Raw genomic sequence first — 19027 nt, forward strand, 5'->3', positions numbered from 1 at the left:
AAAAAAAAAAAAAGCAAAATCCAACAACTTGCAAATTAGATTCTCTATCAAGAAGAGCCGAATGTTATTAAGTTTGTGTGTGAGTTTACTTGGGGAGAGAATCTATGACTGCTATTAATATTAGGGAAACACTACATGCACCAGAAGTTAGACTAATACTACGGGCGCTACCTCTACCCATTACCTACGATGCCTTCCAACAAAGCCTTTTAATCTGCAGTGTCAAACTAAACATCACTTTTATAAAGTCACTATATTGGTTTGTTTCTTTTCAGATAAAAAGAAGCTGTTATTCTTTATTTTAACTTTATATTGTCAGTTCTACCAACAAAGAACCAAGATCAATCACATGCAATTATGATAATATCGTATTTTATATCAGAGAGAGTGAACTGAACTGCCTCAGGCTAGGTAAAGACTTTGGTTGTGTGAAATTGTATAGTGACTCTACATGCAGTACTTACAAGAAGCGCCCGTAGTATTAGCTTATTTTCTGGTGTGCGTAGTGTTGGCCTTTTATTATTGTGGTCACCGACATTATTTGTGCTTATATTATTATTATTATACTAATAGCTACTATAGTTATTATTATAAGATTTTCTTATCGGATTCGATAGAAGAATGTAAATTAGAATGTATATGTTTTATTATAAAAGAACATAAAGCATACAGGCCACAGGAACCAAGGCAAGGAATGACCACCAAAGATGGGGCCTAGTAGGTGCATACCCGCTTTTTCTTCTTCAAGAAGCTTGACAATAGACGGGTTGATAACGTTGGACAGACTTTTCGAAAGAGTACCACCAGTCAGAATATTCTTTGCCAAAGAGCTGACATGCTCCGTTTTGAACTTTTCAAGCTCCAAGACACTCTCGGCCAGGAGGCACTATCATAAAAAACAAAGGTTAGTTAAGTGGATAATTCAAATGGAAAATAAAATTAACACAATACCCTCATCATTCAGAAGAACTTGACAAAACTGGAGAGGGCTTCCAGTTTGTCAGAAATATGTGGCCTAATGACCAAGGTGTCTTCAAACCATAGCTCAAAGAGGGGACCTTGGCTTTCAAAGCACAGGTTCCAAAGGTGGGTATTTTCACCTTAAGTTATTAGAGAAGATAAGGAGCAGGACAAACAGAATAGACAGATGAACATTGGTAACTTATCGGCACCATGAACAAAGAAAACTTCGACCTTCTCGAAGGTCTTCAGATTTGCCATTGAGAATCCATCGACAATGCCTTTCAGTATTGCGAGGCCCCAAAAGAAACTCTTATGATGGTCGTAAGAAGCCTTCGACCTGCCTGCGGGCCCAAAGCAGCCTAAAACAAACCAAAAAACTATTGCAAAGATTAAGTTTATAGTAAGTCATCTTGTCTATATGGTACGATTGATAGACGTGAATCTTACCTATGTTGGGCTTTTTAAGTCGACGGCAGGCAAAGTAAATTCTTTATTGAAAAGAGATGCATTAAAAAAAAAGAAGTTACAAGGAGAGAGACTATGACTGTTATTTATATGTAATGTTGTCAATATTATCATCATTTGATGCACGATAAACACATAGGGAGTAAAATATATAAGCCCTACTAAACGGCCACAAAAGAGTATTATAATAGTTTATTAGCTCTAAAGCACGAAAAAAACCACCTGCTTGTCTCCAGTCCATTCGAGCTTCGCGTCACTTTTTCATGTTCATCTTGAAAATAGCATTGGCATCGGCCCAAGATGAGTTGCTTGTGAAGACTGTAGTGAATAGTAAATTGGCCAAAGTGTTTTGGTTGTCGATACACCATATATCATCTAATATAGTCCTTTTCTCCATATCTGGCCTCAAGGGGCAATGGAAAAAGAGAAGAGATGAGAGAGAGAAAAAAAATAGGATTTAACTTAGGGAAAAGTGCATCTTTTACTGGTGAAGTGTTCCATAAGTGTCTTTCAGAAAAATATTTGATTCTCTCCTTTCTTATGAGCAATGTAATAGGGATAATTTTGCTAATAGATAGATTACTCACCGACCGAGCACCAATGTCTCTGTGTCTTGCAAGGTAGCTTTTATTATGAGTTTGAAGGTGTCAGGCTCCTTTTCTAATCCTCAATTCCATTTGTACGCTGAAAAGCTGTGTATTGATTTATTCTTTTTTATTTATTCATTTTTTGTTAAGATAACATGCATTGCTAACTTCTTCTTCTCCTTCCTCTCTGCTTACCTTTTTTGAGGAATATTGGACCAACGTCTGAAAACTGTCTTTAAAAACAAGGAAAGGCTTGATGCAGTGAGTCCAAGATATTGCCAAAATTTACTGGTAAGTCTGTCGCGAGTGGTTTCGATATTCATAGCCTTTTTTATAAGAAATACTCTATCATGTAATAAACAAAGCCTGTTCATAATTAATAATAGAGCTTCCTTTGTTTATATACTAAAAGATATACTAAATAAAAAGGACTTTGTGTTGTTTATCTAATTGCTCTTTGGTCATCCAACTTCGCCACTACTAGCTCTAAGGAGCTATTTTTTGTATCTTTAACTTAGAATACTTCTTGTTTTCTTTGTTCTCTTGACCGCAAGGTAAAAGCCTGAAAACAACTATCAAGTGTGCACAAAGTCCTCCTTGTGTCCAGAGAAGAGAATCATCGTTTTCCTGGTGGCACTGTTGACTATTAGGCTCATACAACAAATTACAAGACTATAGAATAGCTATCATAGCTTATTTATTGTGTGCTTTCATATAAAGAAGACAGCTTACCACAATATAGAAACACTGTAATGGAATATGCCCTGTTTACTTTGCGTGCATCATGACCGTCTTTTCAAACGTAAACTCGTCCAAGCTGGTCTTACCAAGATCTTTACCAAAACCTGACAGCTTGGTTCCTCCAAATGGTAAAGAAGGAAGTGTCAAATTATATGTATTAATCCACACCATACCTGCCTTCACCTTACGAGCGGCTCGATTCGTCTTTTCATAATCACGGGAAAAGATACCAAAGGCTAAACCATAAGGTGACCGATTCACTCTCTCTATCGCTTCTTCCAATGTCTCGAATGGTTTGAGTATACTGAGTACAGGTCCAAAAATCTCTTCTTGAGCCAGCGTTGCATCGTCTTGTACATTCACATACACCGTGGGCGGTACAAAATACCCCTTTTCTTCACTGAGTTCACCTACCATAATAGGATCTTGTGGATATTCTTGAATGTACTTTCTTACACGTGTATACTGTCGTTTATCAATTAAGGGGCCATAGAGAAACTCGTCGTGTTGATAATCATCACACACAGCAGGTTTCCATTTCTGAACATGACCTCTTAATTCCTCCACGAATCGGTCGTGAACAGACGCATGCACAAGCACTCGAGAGATCGCGCAGCAGTTTTGCCCTGCGTTCGAGAACGCTCCAGTAGCAACTTCGGAGGCTGCCCTGGATAAATCTGCATCCTCACAGATAATCACCGCATTCTTTCCACCGCATTCAAGTGTGATAGGTGTCATCGTCTCTGAGACCTGTCTCATGATCTCCTGCCCCACCTGCGTTGAACCCGTAAAACTCGTCTTGTCTGTTCGTCTTGTTATCGCTTGACTCACATGGACATCTCCACCCGGGAGAACATTGAGCACACCAGGAGGGAGCACATCGGTTGCCAAATCGGCAAGTGCCAGTGTGCTCAAAGGGGTTTGTGGTGCGGGACGTACAAGAGCACGGTTACCTGCCGCCAAGGCCGGAGCCAGCTTCCAGCCAGTTAATAAAAGGGGATAGTTAAAGGAGGTGATCAAGCCAACAGTTCCAAGAGGTTCTCGAACTGTAAAAGTTAAAATATCGTGTGTGGTTCCAAATAACTTGTCGCTGTACCCTGCAAAATGCCGAAAACAGTCAATCACATCGCTCATTTCACCAAGTGCATCCTGAATCGGTTTCCCTGTTTGTCTTGATTCGACTACAGCCAAGTCGTGATCATGTTTTGCTATCCTGTCTGCTAGTTTCAACAAACAGTCTCGTCGATACCGGTGATTACTTGTCCACTCTTCTGGCACTGATCGACTGCTCACTAATGCTGCTTCTAATTGATCTATACTCGTCTCATAATAACTACAAAGTCGTTCTTCATTCACAGGGTTGATCAAAACTCGTTCACGTCCTAACTGACTTTTTATGAAACGCCCATGGATGTAGGGGGTAACGGACGTTTTAAATAGAAACTCAAAACGTTTTGACATGGTTAAAAATAACCTTTTTGCATGGACTAGAAAACAAAAGAGTACCAAATATGCAATCTATTGAGAAAATGCGACAAACTAGAACAAATATGAGTGCGACCAAAAAAAAAAAATTAATAAAAAATGCCCTCCTATTGTCAACTCCCTTTTTTGAGGTTACATCTCTCCTGCACTTGGTTGATATAAAAAGAGGGTAGCTTATTCTATGTTGTCTTCAAAAAGTTCAATTCAAATACTTTTAGTTACTCGTTCCGTTCCTTAAAAATATGAAATTTACTACAATCGTTGCTATTCTCTCCGTTGCTACTGCTGTTGCTGCTGCTCCCGTCGAAGCTCGTTCTTGCAGTGTAGGTCATCCCAGTGGTGGAAATAAAGGACATGGTGGTGGTCATCACGGAGGCAAGCCCGGAAAGCCCGGGAAGGGTGGTGATAAGGGTCATGGCAAGCCTGGAAAGCCCAGTAAGGGCGGTGATAAGGGTCATGGAAAGCCTGGTAAACCCGGAAAAGGTGGTGACAATGACCATGGAAAGCCAGGAAAGGGTGGTGATAAAGATCATGGCAAGCCTGGTAAAGGTGGTGATAAAGATCATGGCAAGCCCGGTAAAGGTGGTGACAAGGATCATGACAAGCCTGGTAAACCCGGTAAGGGCCATGGTGGAAGCAATGGCGGCGATAAGGGAGATCATGACAACAACAATAACAACAACCATGACAACAACAACAATAATAACCATAACAGCAACAACAATAACCACCACACCGAATGCAACTCCTGCAAGGTAGCCGGTGGTGACAAGATCATCAACCAATCTGCTGGAGGCTCCGGAAATACAGCCAGTACCAACTCTGGTGGTGCTCTTATTCAAGGTGGCGTCCTTAACAACCTCCTTGGCGGCGGTATCTTGAGCTCTACTACCAACAATAACCACATTGAGCAAAATGCAAGCATTCATTAAGTTTTCAAGCTTTTGTATAGTGTCTTTTATTTTTACACAATAAACCACCCATTCTTTTGGATGTTACTTTTATTTTATGCTAAAGAAATACAAAGGAGGTTAAAACTAGGATTTTTTTTTTTCTCTTTCTTTTTTATATAAATCATATGAAATTCGGCTTAAATCTTCAAAAGAAAAAACCTGTTCATCCTACGCCCAGACTCGATCGTTCTAGTGCATTTGGAGGTGACAGCGATGACGAGCAAGATCCTCAAGATCAAAAGCAGGCAGGTCAGAAAGCCAAAGCACAAGTCAACAGACAACTGGCATCGTACAAGACAACAACTAAAAAACTACAAGAACTTCATACTAAAGCACTTGAAGAAGATCCCAATATTTTTGATTATGATGCTGTCTATGATGATCTAAAAGAAGTAGAGAGGAAACAAAAGGAAGCTACCAAGGGTCCACAGGAAAAGAAGGCAAGATATATTAAAGGGTTATTAGAGATGGCAGAAATCAGAAAGAGAGATCGTCTCCTCGCCGAAGAGAAGAAGTTTGCAAGAGAGAGAGAAGCAGAAGGCGAAGAATTTGCAGATAAAGAAGTGTTTATTACAGAATCGTAACTATTTATTATTATTATCTATAAAACACTCAACCTGCTCTGTTAGGTTCAAGAAACAAAAGGAGGAATTAGAAAGAATTGAACGAGAAGAAAGAGAGAGAGAAGAAAAGGCAGCAAAAAGTAAAACGATGGATTCATTTTATAAGCAAGTGTTGGAACGAAAAGAGGCAGAGCACCAGGCGATGCTAAAGGCCCTTGCTGAAGAAAAAGATAGGAAAAAGGCAGCGATTGTCAATGCCGAGAAGGAAAAGGGAGATGATATGGCACTGGCCGAGTTGGCTGCAAAGGAAGGCAAACAGGTGATACTGAACGATAATAACGAAATTGTCGATAAACGCCAGCTCCTTGGTGCTGGTTTAAACGTGAAACCTAAATTTGGTACATTTGCATCACTAGCAGCGTCAGATGAGCGCATTAAGGAACGTATATCCGAATATGAAGAATACAAACGAAAGAAGTTGGAAGAATATGAAGCCAAGAGGAGAGGAGGTAATAGCGAAGAACGTGAACGTCTGAGCAAAGAAGTAGAAAGACAAATGATGGAAGTCAAGAGAAGAGAACAAGAAGAAGAGGAGAGAAAGCAAAAGGAGCTTGAACAAAAACTAGCAGTCAAGCGTACGACAGAAGACGTAGTGATGAGTGCAAGGGAGCGTTATTTAGCAAGAAAAAAACAAAAGATGGAAGAGGAAAAAAAGAATCAATAAAGATTTTTGTATTTATGATTGAGCATCTTTGAGAATAGCATGATAATTAGCCGTATTGCGCTTCAAGATCGTCATGACCGGGCCCAGTAATCGTATGAATGCTGACTTGCTTAAGGTAACGCACTTGAGTGGTCCTTCTGCCACAACGGTAGCCGCTCTAGGCTTATCGTTCAGCAGTGCAAGTTCTAATAATAAACAATTAATTCTTTTTATATTTTCATGTCCACTGGCATACCTCCAAAGTAATCACCCTTTTTCATCTCATTGACCTTTTGCTGCGTACCATCAGGAGCTGTCTTATAGACCACAGCTTTACCATCCTCGATCAAATAAAAGTTGTTACCAGGTTCTCCTTCCTTGACCACGACATCACCATGTTTATATCGAACAGAGACCAAAGAATCTGCAATCTTGTGAATCTCGGAGATTTCTAGTGACTTGAACAATGGCACCCCCTTCAAAAAGGATTCATGCATCGTCCGTTTCGCCGCGTTACTCTTCATGATGATCGACCTAAACGAGATACGGTCCAGAGCCCACAACACGGCATTGGTCGTGGCGACGATCGTAGCTGCTCTTGGTGCATTGTACATAAGCGCCAGTTCGCCAAAGCTCCCTCCCCGCTCATAACTTGTCACCTTTTGTCCATCCACAAAACAGTCAAGATGACCAGACGATACGATATAAAAATAATCACCTTCTCCTCCTTGTTCAATGACGTGAGTACCGGCAGGAAATGGCTTTTGTTCCATAATCTGAATAATCTCTTCACGCTGCTCCTCCTCGATCGTCTTGAACAAAAAGTGGGATGAGAGCGATTGATAGATCATGTCCTGTTCGGCTGTGGATTTTGGTATGTTCTTTTCGAGTCTTGCTAATTTATCTGGCTGTATCGATTCAGCGCTCACAGAGACGCGTCTATTTTGCATGTGTGTTTTAAATTGAGGTAAATCACGAAAACTGTTTTTTCCTTCTTCTTCTTCTTCATCTTCGTCTTCTTCGTTGTGAGGTGTCTGTACATCGTTTGTTGAAACCAAAGATCCTTGTAATACCGTAGTGTCGCTTGGATGAACACTCAAGTGACGTTCTTTGAATTGGCGGCATAAATCATTTTTTTTTTACAACAAAAATCATTTTTTAAATACCTTTCTCTTGTCTGGTCTTTGTTCTTTCGTTTAATAGACGAGATAGAAAGAAATCAAAACAGTACTGAAGCACGTCATCAGGCTGTGCCATGTTTATTTGGTTAGTTAATTCATGGATCAAATCATCATATTCTTTTGAGAAATTGCTTGATTTATTAAACAGCGAAGATTGAGACATGAAGAAAAAAAAAAAAAAGAAAAAAAAAAGACAGAAAAATTCTTTTATCCAATCTTATTTCAAACCATTCTATTCAACATAACAATAAGTTAGAAACCTGGCAAGTAAGAAATGAAGCATGAAAAATACTTACTTTGGTAATTCAAACTTTCGTCCCTTTAAAACTCTATACATAGTGTATTTAGCTATGTGATTGTGTATTATATAAAAGAGTCTTACTTTGTATAATAAATGTAAAAAAAGTCGCTGTAGATAGCTGTCTGCACTAATCCTGCAATACATGAAACCCATTCGATGTAATCCTCGACATAGTATCTATAAATCCAATTGAGGATATATAAGGCTCTGTAAGCGCCTAAAGCAAAGATGTAATGTGTTGTGATCGTCTCTGCTTCTCCTGTCTTTTGAAGCATAAACAGTTGTGGTAAGATAGCAGCTGATTCTAACCAGATGGAAAAGGTCCACAGTACCTAATGATTGTTATATCCTATCGTGATCGTCTTTATGTATCTAATCTTACTTCGATGATGGTGTATTTTGCGGTAGTAGCTAAACCTAATAGAGAAGCAATACCCAAAAGATATTCGATTCTAAATGTATCTAAACCAGCATCATAAGTTGCCTTGAATTTGATATGCATAAGGTACAAGATATAGACTGAAGACGCGATAAAGAATATCTTCATTGACGTATTATACAGTGAGATAAACCTGGTGAATAAGTCAAGATAACGAGTAACAAAGACGATGGCATATAGTAATTGTGTCTTGAAGGATATACCTTTGTTCTACATTAGTCTTCATTCTTTTGTTTTGTTCTTCATCTTACCAACACACGATCTCGTCTTTTTTATCTTTAGCAATAAAATGAAAATAGATGCTAAATGCATCAAATCAGCAACAAGTCGAAAAATATTCATGATTCTCTCTCTCTTTTCTTCTACACACACAAACGAAGAGAGAAAAAAAGGGCGTGTAAACTAGAAACGTCACTATTGAACCTTTTCCCTTTGGACAGTTCAATCAAGCCCCCAAAAACAAACTCAGTTTAATTTTTACCCAATAACGTCTAAACAACGATTCATTCAAATTCGCGCCCAATGAAATGAGGAATAGCGCTAAAAGGGCTTATTTTTTTAAAAGAAATTAACGGTCCGTTCCTTGACATCATCTATACGTAAAATGGTAAAGATTCAAGGAAAATTAGTTTCCGAACCAGACAGAAGAAGAGAAAGAAAAGAAATAAAGTATATATTGACTCAGATAGGTCCGAGGGAAATATAAATAAATATATTTAGAAAAATGAGAGAGAGGGTGTGTGTGTGTTACCAATGTCTATTATTATTATTATTACTAGTGCTAGTAAGGTAAGTTGAAGTACGAGTATCTTTGTTATTGTATCTTGTGACGCTTCTGAAACTAGCTTGGCATCGTAACATATTACGGGATCTTCCGCGGAGAGAAGGACAGAGTGAAGAATACCAAGAGATTCTTGTTTTACTATAAAGAATTAAGCTGGTATGAGTAGTAGTAATATTTGGTACATTGAGTGATCTTGACTATCTTTGTTGCTGTATATCATGGGATTTGTCATTTACTTTTCTTATTAAAAGTCCCTCTTTGATGTTAGCTATTACGTATAATAAAAAGTCATCAATGTAGTCCTCTATTGTTATGATCACTCATGGCTGCATATTAAAAAGAGATACACATGTTACAAAAGTAATATTTAAAATGATAAACTTGATTGTGCATGTATAAACACGCTTTAGGCACATGCTTGTCATCAAACAGGACCAAAACTGATTATGAATACTTACAACTATTAAGATGTATACAAAAAAAAGAGAGATCGACATGGTTGAGACACAATGATATTAATTGACTGCGCGCTGATTTTCATCATCCGTGATCGTTGGAAGATAACTACCTGTTCCTGACTATCTCCTTAGCATCATGTGTAACAAGCGCCTCTTAGCCGGCTGCTTATGTCACACGAAGGCGCGAGGCATCAACTACGGACATTATAGAAATAAAAGAAGGACAAGAAAAGAAAATAAAGAAGCTAGAGGAAATGAGTAAAGAAGACATGAAATAGCTGATGATAGTAAGCATAGGTAGATCAACGAATCCTGGCCAGGTAACAGAACCTGTTGCAAAAAAGGGTAAAAGGATGCAACCTATTTATAGTAATGAAATTTACAAAAATAAAAGCGCTTCATGCTTCCCTTAACCGGATTGTCACATCTGACATATGGTAGTACCAAACAAATATGGCTCAGCTGTAACTCATAGCAACACCCTTTCTCTTTGCCGCTTACTTACTCCCTTTCTCTTGATGATATTTACTTTTTCTTTATGAAATGAAACCATTAAATTGCCGAAGTAAAACTGTGTCAATAACTACAGGCGCCAAGAATAATGTACCGAATGTCCAATAAATTTTTTTACTGATTTGTCATTATGTCACAAAATATGTGGCGCTGTACAAAGCAATTGTTAATGTTTGACTAACGAACGGGGCATGGAACTAAAAATTGATCACGTATAAATAAACCTCTGTTTTTTTTCCATTTCCTTCTCATTTTATTCTCCTCTTTTCTTATTATTTATTTAGAACCATGGAACGTTCAATCACACCACCCTTGGAAGATAGCACCGTTGCTCATGAATTCACAAACTATGCAAAGAAATCAAAAAGACATGGACATGACAAGGATGTAGTAGATGATAACGATGTACGACAGGTAGCAGGTTGTGTGCCTATCGACATGAAGAACAGACGTGTATTGCTTATCTCGAGCAGAAAGAAGAAAAATGCTTGGGTTCTGCCTAAAGGTGGCTGGGAGCAAGACGAGACACAACAACATGCTGCTCAGCGGGAGACTTGGGAAGAGGCTGGTATCAAAGGCATTATTGCCAAGCAATTGGGCATCTTTGAGGAACGTACAAAGAAGAATAAGCTTAAAGCACACCATTGGATATTTGAAATGCATATTGACGAAGTTGTCAAGAAATTTCCCGAAAGAAAGAAGAGAGAGCGTAGATGGGTATGTGTATGATCCATGCTAAAACTAAACAAGGCTAACCCATACTTTAGTTTACATTAGAAGAAGCATTAATTGCTACCAGAAAACACCCATACATTCAAGAAGCTTTGCTCAAGTCCAGTTTAAATTCATCTTCTACATTGCCGGCAACAGTTCAGAACTCACCTCCTTCGCCTCGTGAATCGATTAATGATTCGTCTGCGGACGAGAAACAAACTAAAGAGATTATTCCCGAAATCGAGCACAAACCCTTGGTTAGTTCAGAATGGTCTGTGTTTGTCTAAGCATTCTTTTATCATCTTCATCCCATTTTGTACATAATTTTTTTTTTACTTGGACTGTTAATAAATCATAAAACAGCAAACTCCCTTCTTACTACCATCACTACTACTATTCGTTATTGTCTTCAATAAAGAAGGGGTAACATGCATATAGGACATGATCTAATCTTGAAAACTTATTGGCCATTGTAAACAACTTGTAAGCATGAATTCACCCTGCATGCATATACTTTGCGCTTGCTCCACTCCCTCTACTTTTTCTTCTTTTTACTCCACAAAAAATGGAACTCAAAGAAATTACTTGTGTTACTATTAGATCCAGGATTCTCTTTATTACGTATTATTATAAACATTACCTATGAATTGTATAATAGAAAAGTGGGGCCATAGTACCGTTTTATGTGTATGTTAACGTCATTTTGATTAAGCTTGCAGAAAATACAGAACAAGGGGAGGGAGTCTTGCAATTACTAAATATAGAATCATGCTTGTTTATATTTGGTTTTTTAATCTAAATATAAACTAGACCTATATCTTGCGTAAAGTTAGACGCGCGAGATACACTTTTTGGTATTACCACGCGCGCAGATGTATACATTATAAACAGATCCATTTATCACAAAAGAAATTTAAGAGCAGATCTATTTTAACATACTCTGTTTGTCAGTGTTTGTTTATCATAAAAAGTGTGAAATGACAAACAATGGGCCATTTTCATACGTCAAAAAATATGATAACGGGATGATTTCTCTATCATTCCTTCATGGCTTATAGTAAGTACTTTTGAAGAGTATTTACTGAGATTATCGCAAAATACTTTTTAATAAATAAACTGGTATGCTCTTGTGATAAATAAGTGGCCTGAATCGAGTGGAAGCAAGCAGGTAATGTAACTCTTTTGTTTTAAATCCTTTCTGTTTGAACGGCGCTTCTTTAGTTTGTATCTCAGTAGTACATTCATTGCTGGGAAAGTGGAAGGAGAAGACGAGAATAAGCACATTAGATTGATTTGCGCTTTATTTTTTGTTTTTAATAAAAAAAAAAAAATCGAAATCTCCAAGTGCAATGGTTTACTATATTATTTAAAAATAAAGTGTTCCGTAGATGAGCCCCTTACTGCTTTATTTTTTTCCAATTAACAGAACGATTAATTTTAGATTGGTTATGTGTGTGCATAGCCATGGTTGGTGCCAACTGTAAACTATTTTCAAACATGTTCCGAGGAATCGGTCTTTTATCCAGTTGCAACTGTATCCATAGTATGTCTTTTTTTGTTTCTGTAAATATGATTATGTAGTATTGAACAGTTCATTCATTTCTGTATGCTTTTATATTTCTCCTTGTTGCTGATCAGAAAGGAATATATATATGATATTTCTCATATTTTGCAGAAAAAGTCTCAAGGATATGATCTATATGCCACTCGGGCCCTGCACTTTTTTCGTCAATAGAATTGACAGACTGTTTGTTCGTTTTCGGGTAGATTTAGAAGAAAAATCGCCCCTGGCATATGTATAAATATCAATCAAACACTTGGCTTTATACGCTCAATGCACAGCCTTTTCAGAAAGTAAAATCGTATTTTTGCAATTTTATAATACAATTTATACGAAAAAGCTACATGTCAGCGCGACGCCTCTTTCTGGAAAGGGTGTACACCCTTTCCAGAAAATTAATACGCCCGATGGTGAGAACAAAATTCAAGTTGTACGAAAAATAAATTCGCCCTGATGGAAAATGAATTCATTCTGATGACAAGAACAAAATTCATGTATGAAATGTGAGTTCGTCTTCACTGACAAACCGGATTCCCTGTTGTCAAGGATATTTTGTAGTACAAGCCTTGGAATCTTTGGATATAAAAGAGTACTCTAATTGTCCATCTTTTTTTTTTTTTTTTTTTCTGTTCTTTTTCGCAATACACACAAAATCACATCATAATGAACATTTAATTCTTGTATGGAAATGAGAAAGATTCTGCCGTTGACGAGTATAGCAGGCCTGAACCAATGGATTATATTGCTGATGAGGAGCAATTTTGTCTTGAAATATTGAGCTCTCATACACAATATTTAGCGCAACAGCCGCTGGAGGGTGACAAAACGACGAAGAAGGTGTATAACCTGAAACTGATGCTGTTATGAGAGAAACATCAATCAAACACAATTATACACGCTATTCAGGCCAGGACAAAGTGAGGTTCTTCAAGCTGTTGCTTGAGAGGTGCTTGAGCGCAGCTGCGGCTGCAAAATAGCTTGGGATTTACATTCGTACAGGAGCAGAATGGGCTGAACAGTACGAGAGGAATCTTAATAGTATCTTTGAGAAACGGAGAAAGACCGGTCATCCACGAATTCTCAGCGAGGAGCACAAAAAAGTTATTCTTGAGTGCATTGGTGAGAATCCTTCAGTCGCCTTGGACGATGTGATAAAGCGTCTAAGGCAACCATTCACAGAATTAAAAGTCTCCAAAAGCACTTTGTTTGATTTTATAAAAAAAAAAAAATGCAACTTGTCTCTCAAAAAGGCTTGATTTCAACCATAAACCGGAACAGTGAGGAGAAAATTCAAGAACGCCTGGACTGGATTCATCCATGGAAAAAAACAAACATGGATTTTACGACTAACTGCGTGTTTCTTGATAAACCTGCGTTTCATATCAATTTGAGACATAGTATGGCATGGTCAAAGAAAGGTTCCCCTGCAGTGGCTACCGTTCCCAAAGCACGAGCAAAAACAACAACCATTTTAGGCGCGATTTCTGCTCAAGGTCTGATCAAATGCAGCCTCAGGCTTCCCCACCTTCCACCCAATAAAAAGAGAAAATGAGAAGAAGCCGTTGAGAATATGAGCAAAGGGACAGTTATGGCACACTATATTAGTTTTCTAAAAGCCATGATGGATGAAATGGACCAGTATCCGCATGTAAAAGGCCATTACCTCATGATGGATAATGCTCCAATCGATACATCGGTTGATATAGCAAAATATGTAGAATTCCGTGGTTATCGCTGTATCTATTTGCCACCCTATTCTCCTGAGCTCAATCTAACTGAATAGTTTTGGTCGATGGTTAAGAGTAAAGTCAAACGAAACAAGTAACTGGAAACGGAGACTCTGATGACAAGAATCAGTGAAGCTTCTAATAGCTTGAAGCTGAACGGCTTTAAGGACTTTATCCGGCATTCTCACAATTGTTTGGAAGAATGTCGTAAAAGAGAGCAAATTTGACAAGCGGAAGTGTTTTTTTTTTTTTTTTTGGCAAACACTTCGTGCATTCAAAAATGCACTCAAAAATAGGTTAATGCTATGGGCGCTTCTTCTAGGCACTACATGTGATATCATTTTACAACTTCACACTACCAAAGTCTCTGCCTAACCTAAGGCTGTCCAGTCCTCTCTCTCTGATATAAAATACGTTGTCACCATAATTACACGTGATTGATCTTGATTCTTTGTTGATAGACTGACAATATAAAACTAGAATAAAAAAATAATAACATTTCTTTTTTATCTCTTTCTTCTTCTTGAAAAGAAAAACAAATCAAGATAAATGCTTTATAAACCCATGTTTAGCTTGATACTACACATTGAAAAGCTTTGTTGGATGACATTATAAGTAGTGGTAGAGGAAGCACCCGTAGCACTAGTCTATTTTTGAGTGCATTTTTGAGTGCATCAAATGTTTACCTTCCTTTATCACTCAGCATCTAAAAGATTTGTCAAAATGATCAACTAGCCTCATACACTTGCAAGCGTCGGATTTGTTTTTCGAATGGAAGGATCGGTTTATCAAAGTATTGACAAAGAGCGAAAAGCAAGACTTGACGCTCAGATAAAGGATTTGAGTTTCCAATCGTCCATACTCATTTTTTTTTCCGGCGTCAACAGCTGCAAGTTCCACAAGGACCGATGGATGACCATCTTGGCAACCACTAATGAATTTGTAAACGTGCATAGAAAAATTTGATTGAGTGCGTTTCCTGACTCCTTTATTTGCCATACGCACAGATCGGCGTCGAATTGGAGCACATTCTAAGTGGCACAAAACTACTGCGAAAAGCGAGCTCGCGTGTGTATGACGATGCTTCTGTAGTGATCGATAGTAATTCCTCGGTAGCATCAAACAATTCTGCAGGCACTGCAAGTGATTCCCTAGCAAAGTCAAGCGACGCTTTTGCCTCCAACAACGACTCAACAAAAAAAATCAGCCTATCTTTCGACATTACAGACCTGGAGCAAAAAATGCATGAAACTGCATACAATTACGTAAGAATCAAAAGAGAGAGAATATGTGCTTTGTTCACTTGTTTCTAATAACCATGACTGTCGATAAATTTAATTTTCTGGCAATGTCATTACCAAAGCGAAGCAGAAGGGGCTGCAGGTCATCTTGAGCATGAATTGCAGCAACTCTGACTGCAGTTTAGCGTTGATCAAACTTGGTACGAGGCATATGTTGAAACAAGAAAAAACACTCGTAAGCCAAGCTATCATTAAGTACTAGAAACTCTTTTCGCTATTCTGTCTGCTCATATCTTGCTTATCTGCTTTGCCTATTGGTAATAGACTCTCCACATCAAGGATATTTAACCTGATCGACACACGATTTGAAGTGGCCTATAAGAGCAACGTTTCGCCAATTGTCTGGCAAACTATTAATGAGGTAATCAAGATGACACACGCAGCTAAAGAAAACTATCTCTCGGAAGGCGCCATCAAGCTCCTCGGTCAAATTGTGGAACAACAATCATCGAAAGCAATGCTGAAGTTTATCGACAAGGGAAAATACCTTTTATCCAGTTGTGACAAGGATAGCACCGAAGCATATGCCGTGTTGTTGATCGTGGAGCAAGTGCAAGTAAATCAAAATGGTGTTCAAGTTTGCACGATCGATAATTGTCATGTAACTCATTTCATTCAACGTCAAAGTGTTAGAAATTTTAATCGTCATCAAGAGAGCGATTTGGAAGCCACTTGTTGTCGCTGATTCGCTTCACTGCTAGAAATTTTACTGGATGGCACAGGCACAACCATGATTGAGTAAGTCCTCTTGGTAAATATTTACTTTGCGTCGATTATTTAACTTACGACATCGTTTTCTTCCAGCGGTGAAAATGCTTCCAAGGCCACTAAGGTGAACAATGCAATCAACAGTGCCTACTTTGGTATCGACGTCGGCAAATACGGACGAAAAATCGATCTTGTCTTGTGTATCATTGAAACAACCGAAATATGTACCAGCGAATTCAAGGAGGAGACCAACGATGACTGTACGATCCTACAACAACAGTAAAAAAAACTTGAGAACAAACGCAAGCACGCAGCGTCATGAGTTGTACTCCTTGAATCACGGTAGAGATTCAACATAACGTAAATAAAAAGTTCATAAGAAGAGCAGTTGGATATTGCTTACAGGCAAATTTAAAATTCGATGTAGAGCCAATTCTACTTGTTGTATGTGTTGGAACACTTAATGAAGAAATTAAAGATGATACCATATATACTCGGCTCCCGGGTATCTACTCTTACTTTTGTAAACCATGGGCAGCAGAGTGCTTCATTCTGTGTCAAGATAGTTTAACTCAAAACTTGGCAACCCCATTAAACCCACTGGTCGCGCTTGGACTACTTCTAAGCAGTCGCTGTACATCAATTCTTAGTAATCCATATGGTGGTGACCCTACGATGCAATACTTATATATCCTAGCTTTACATCATCATCAAATTGATTCTCAAGGTATTGTACGTTTACCAACGAGATTAATTGAAAGCCAGATCACAGAGTATGATCGATTACTCACGCTGGCAAATTCACTTAATCAGCCGCAACTGGTAGAAGCTATAAATGAGGCAAATGCAGGACAAAAAGAAAGTAGGATGATTATTTTACTGCTGAAGACTCATCTGATAAAGTTATTACCGATAATGATGAGAATGATGATTTGCTTGATGCTGAAACACCTGAAATCACTCAAGATTCTGGTAGTAGGGAAAGGTATGAAGCAGCAATGAATTTCGTCGCCAAATTCAAAGAAGAAAGGGCAAAAAAAAAGGCAAAAGAATGGATTGGACTGCCTGTCTTGAAGAAGGGAAAAAGTTATTGAATCGCAAAAAAATACCGATTCCATTCGAATGCAGTTCTACAAGTGCACCAAAGAAAAAGATAAAAAATAAGGAATACTTTTTATTTCAGTATTATTTTTCATTCCCATGAAAATCATCTATGGCTTTTATCATAGGATTGTCAAAAATTCACAATGTTTGTCTCTCTATTTTATCACCAAAAAAGTAGAACATAAATACCATTGAAGGATCAAGATTGCTTGTTTCGTTTTCGCTAAGGCTAATTGTATCTTTAGAAAATATTAAGCACCTTTCCGTCCATATGGTACTATTCAAAATCTGCCAATGAGGCTTTTCCAAACTGGGTGACAACATTAGCCTCACTGGTGAAGAAACTTTGTCAGTTAACACAACAAGCAAAGGCTGAATATCAAAGCGATCAATCACCTCCAAGCATTTTTTAACTGAGCGCTTCATTGATTTTTTTGTAACTTTCGATTGAATTTCTAGAAGAACCGCGTGTGATTGAAACTTATAAAGTATAAAATAAGAACAATCCACCAGAAGTTCTCCCCGAATAAAACTAAAATTAGCATAATCCTCTTTCATAATGGTTTCAGCAAACAACCTGAAGAAGCTAGTGCTTTGCAAAAAATTTGCAACTAATAAGCTGATGTGAGCAAGTAGTCAATTGACTTACAAGCTTTCTTACTTTCAACCATGTTGCATTGAAACTAGCTGAAAAGTACTGACTAGGCTTTGCAACCCACGCTTTTTTTTACCGTAATCGTAACCTAACCAAAAAAAGTTTAATTTTTATAGCACTCATTCCATCACCCAATCAGGAAATAAAATGTACAATAAAAATGTCGTCTTCAGTTTGAAGTAAACATTTGTTTGTTTAATAGATTCGATAGCCTTCACTTTCAAAAAATTGAATGGTAACAGGAGGCTTTGATTGGCAGACAAAAAAATTGGAATGCACTATGGAAATTTTGGTTGGCCAGAAAAAAGTTTGATTTCTATTTTTGAAAATCTTGAATTTCAAATGCAAATCTGTGTTTTAAGTCTGGACTGAGCTTGAAGGTTTCGATTTGCTGCGGAAATCAGGAAATTTTTCCGTGGATAAATACATGAATGAATACGGTAGATAACTGATTTGATGATCTTGTATTGTTGGTCAATGGGGACTATATCCATAATAGAGTGGCCAAAAATCTTCGATTAGTTTATCTCACTCCACCCAACCTCCATCAGATTGTGTCCTTTCCCCCTCCACAATCAGCACCCCATCCCGCACACAATATACGTCCCCACTTTGTTGAACTGGCCGATAAGCTCTTTCCATTAAAACTAACAATAACTGAACAGGATAAGACCCTTATAGAGGCATTTTAAAGAGGGCGCAGAATTAACGCCTGTTTCTAGATGAATATCTATAGTAGCATTGCTTGAATAAAATAACGGAGATAATAGCAATTAACATCAACTTATTGTGGATTCCCGGTTGTCACATTTTCTGCAGGAATAATTCATTAATACCTCTTCAGCCAGTTGCAACTCTATCCATTATCTATGATGCAATCCAACAAAACTTTCCAATACGTAGCGTCACACTAAGTACAACTTTATAAAGTCCTCATGGCTTATTTCTTTTAAGAAGAACAAGATAAAAAAGAAATGTAATTATTGCTTTATTTTAATTTTATGCTGTCAATTCTATCAACAAAGAACCAATATCAGTCGTAATTACCAGTTTCGTTTTTCTGTGATCGTCAATATCCACCAACCTGACTGTATATTATTCAGCAACGCGATTTTAAGATA

General features: G+C 37.9%; 7 protein-coding genes across 7 annotated transcripts; 3 read left to right on the top strand and 4 right to left on the bottom strand.

Moving 5' to 3' along the window:
- Nucleotides 1–2556: 2556 nt before the first annotated feature.
- RHIMIDRAFT_38897 (aldehyde dehydrogenase mitochondrial precursor) lies at nt 2557–4227 on the bottom strand. The gene is made up of 2 exons (XM_023615186.1): nt 2748–4227; nt 2557–2687 (listed from the first exon to the last, which is right to left on the bottom strand). The coding sequence occupies exon 1, from the start codon at nt 4215–4217 to the stop codon at nt 2784–2786; it is 1434 nt and encodes a 477-aa protein (XP_023464136.1). The 5' UTR covers nt 4218–4227; the 3' UTR covers nt 2557–2687; nt 2748–2783.
- Nucleotides 4228–4353: 126 nt separating this feature from the next.
- On the bottom strand, nt 4354–5292 carry RHIMIDRAFT_38909 (uncharacterized protein). The gene has a single exon (XM_023615187.1). The coding sequence runs from the start codon at nt 5168–5170 to the stop codon at nt 4460–4462; it is 711 nt and encodes a 236-aa protein (XP_023464137.1). The 5' UTR covers nt 5171–5292; the 3' UTR covers nt 4354–4459.
- Nucleotides 5293–5297: 5 nt separating this feature from the next.
- Nucleotides 5298–6481, top strand: RHIMIDRAFT_293794 (uncharacterized protein; the record flags this gene model as incomplete). The annotated part of the gene is made up of 2 exons (XM_023614016.1): nt 5298–5774; nt 5824–6481. Exons 1-2 carry the CDS (start codon nt 5320–5322, stop codon nt 6479–6481), a joined length of 1113 nt encoding a protein of 370 aa, XP_023464138.1. The 5' UTR covers nt 5298–5319.
- Nucleotides 6482–6645: 164 nt separating this feature from the next.
- Nucleotides 6646–7832, bottom strand: RHIMIDRAFT_260826 (camp-dependent protein kinase regulatory subunit). Its single transcript, XM_023611485.1, has 2 exons — nt 7627–7832; nt 6646–7568 (listed from the first exon to the last, which is right to left on the bottom strand). Exons 1-2 carry the CDS (start codon nt 7802–7804, stop codon nt 6691–6693), a joined length of 1056 nt encoding a protein of 351 aa, XP_023464139.1. The 5' UTR covers nt 7805–7832; the 3' UTR covers nt 6646–6690.
- RHIMIDRAFT_260829 (ER lumen protein retaining receptor) lies at nt 7810–9032 on the bottom strand. The gene is made up of 5 exons (XM_023611486.1): nt 8633–9032; nt 8325–8584; nt 8024–8274; nt 7938–7970; nt 7810–7873 (listed from the first exon to the last, which is right to left on the bottom strand). Exons 1-5 carry the CDS (start codon nt 8721–8723, stop codon nt 7864–7866), a joined length of 645 nt encoding a protein of 214 aa, XP_023464140.1. The 5' UTR covers nt 8724–9032; the 3' UTR covers nt 7810–7863.
- A 1392-nt stretch (nt 9033–10424) lies between these two features.
- Nucleotides 10425–11137, top strand: RHIMIDRAFT_245529 (uncharacterized protein; the record flags this gene model as incomplete). Its single annotated transcript, XM_023610205.1, has 2 exons — nt 10425–10853; nt 10904–11137. 2 exons carry the CDS (start codon nt 10425–10427, stop codon nt 11135–11137), a joined length of 663 nt encoding a protein of 220 aa, XP_023464141.1.
- Nucleotides 11138–15480: 4343 nt separating this feature from the next.
- On the top strand, nt 15481–16463 carry RHIMIDRAFT_260832 (uncharacterized protein). Its single transcript, XM_023611487.1, has 3 exons — nt 15481–15634; nt 15704–16177; nt 16244–16463. The coding sequence occupies exons 1-2, from the start codon at nt 15534–15536 to the stop codon at nt 16122–16124; spliced, it is 522 nt and encodes a 173-aa protein (XP_023464142.1). The 5' UTR covers nt 15481–15533; the 3' UTR covers nt 16125–16177; nt 16244–16463.
- Nucleotides 16464–19027: the final 2564 nt, after the last annotated feature.

Source organism: Rhizopus microsporus (assembly GCF_002708625.1).
Source record: "Rhizopus microsporus ATCC 52813 unplaced genomic scaffold scaffold_14, whole genome shotgun sequence".
NCBI lineage: Eukaryota > Fungi > Mucoromycota > Mucoromycetes > Mucorales > Rhizopodaceae > Rhizopus > Rhizopus microsporus.

What these genes read in the sequence shown, in the direction of transcription:
- RHIMIDRAFT_38897 (XM_023615186.1), bottom strand. Translation starts at nt 4,217, where the DNA reads ATGTCAAAACGTTTTGAGTTTCTATTTAAAACGTCCGTTACCCCCTAC.
- RHIMIDRAFT_38909 (XM_023615187.1), bottom strand. Translation starts at nt 5,170, where the DNA reads ATGAATGCTTGCATTTTGCTCAATGTGGTTATTGTTGGTAGTAGAGCT.
- RHIMIDRAFT_260826 (XM_023611485.1), bottom strand. Translation starts at nt 7,804, where the DNA reads ATGTCTCAATCTTCGCTGTTTAATAAATCAAGCAATTTCTCAAAAGAA. An exon ending in AAAGACCAGACAAGAGAAAG is followed by an intron (nt 7,569 to 7,626) that starts GTATTTAAAAAA and finishes GCCAATTCAAAG; the next exon opens with AACGTCACTTGAGTGTTCAT.
- RHIMIDRAFT_260829 (XM_023611486.1), bottom strand. Translation starts at nt 8,723, where the DNA reads ATGAATATTTTTCGACTTGTTGCTGATTTGATGCATTTAGCATCTATT. An exon ending in AAAGACGAGATCGTGTGTTG is followed by an intron (nt 8,585 to 8,632) that starts GTAAGATGAAGA and finishes TGTAGAACAAAG; the next exon opens with GTATATCCTTCAAGACACAA. An exon ending in CAAAATACACCATCATCGAA is followed by an intron (nt 8,275 to 8,324) that starts GTAAGATTAGAT and finishes AACAATCATTAG; the next exon opens with GTACTGTGGACCTTTTCCAT.
- RHIMIDRAFT_260832 (XM_023611487.1), top strand. Translation starts at nt 15,534, where the DNA reads ATGAATTGCAGCAACTCTGACTGCAGTTTAGCGTTGATCAAACTTGGT. An exon ending in GTAAGCCAAGCTATCATTAA is followed by an intron (nt 15,635 to 15,703) that starts GTACTAGAAACT and finishes TATTGGTAATAG; the next exon opens with ACTCTCCACATCAAGGATAT.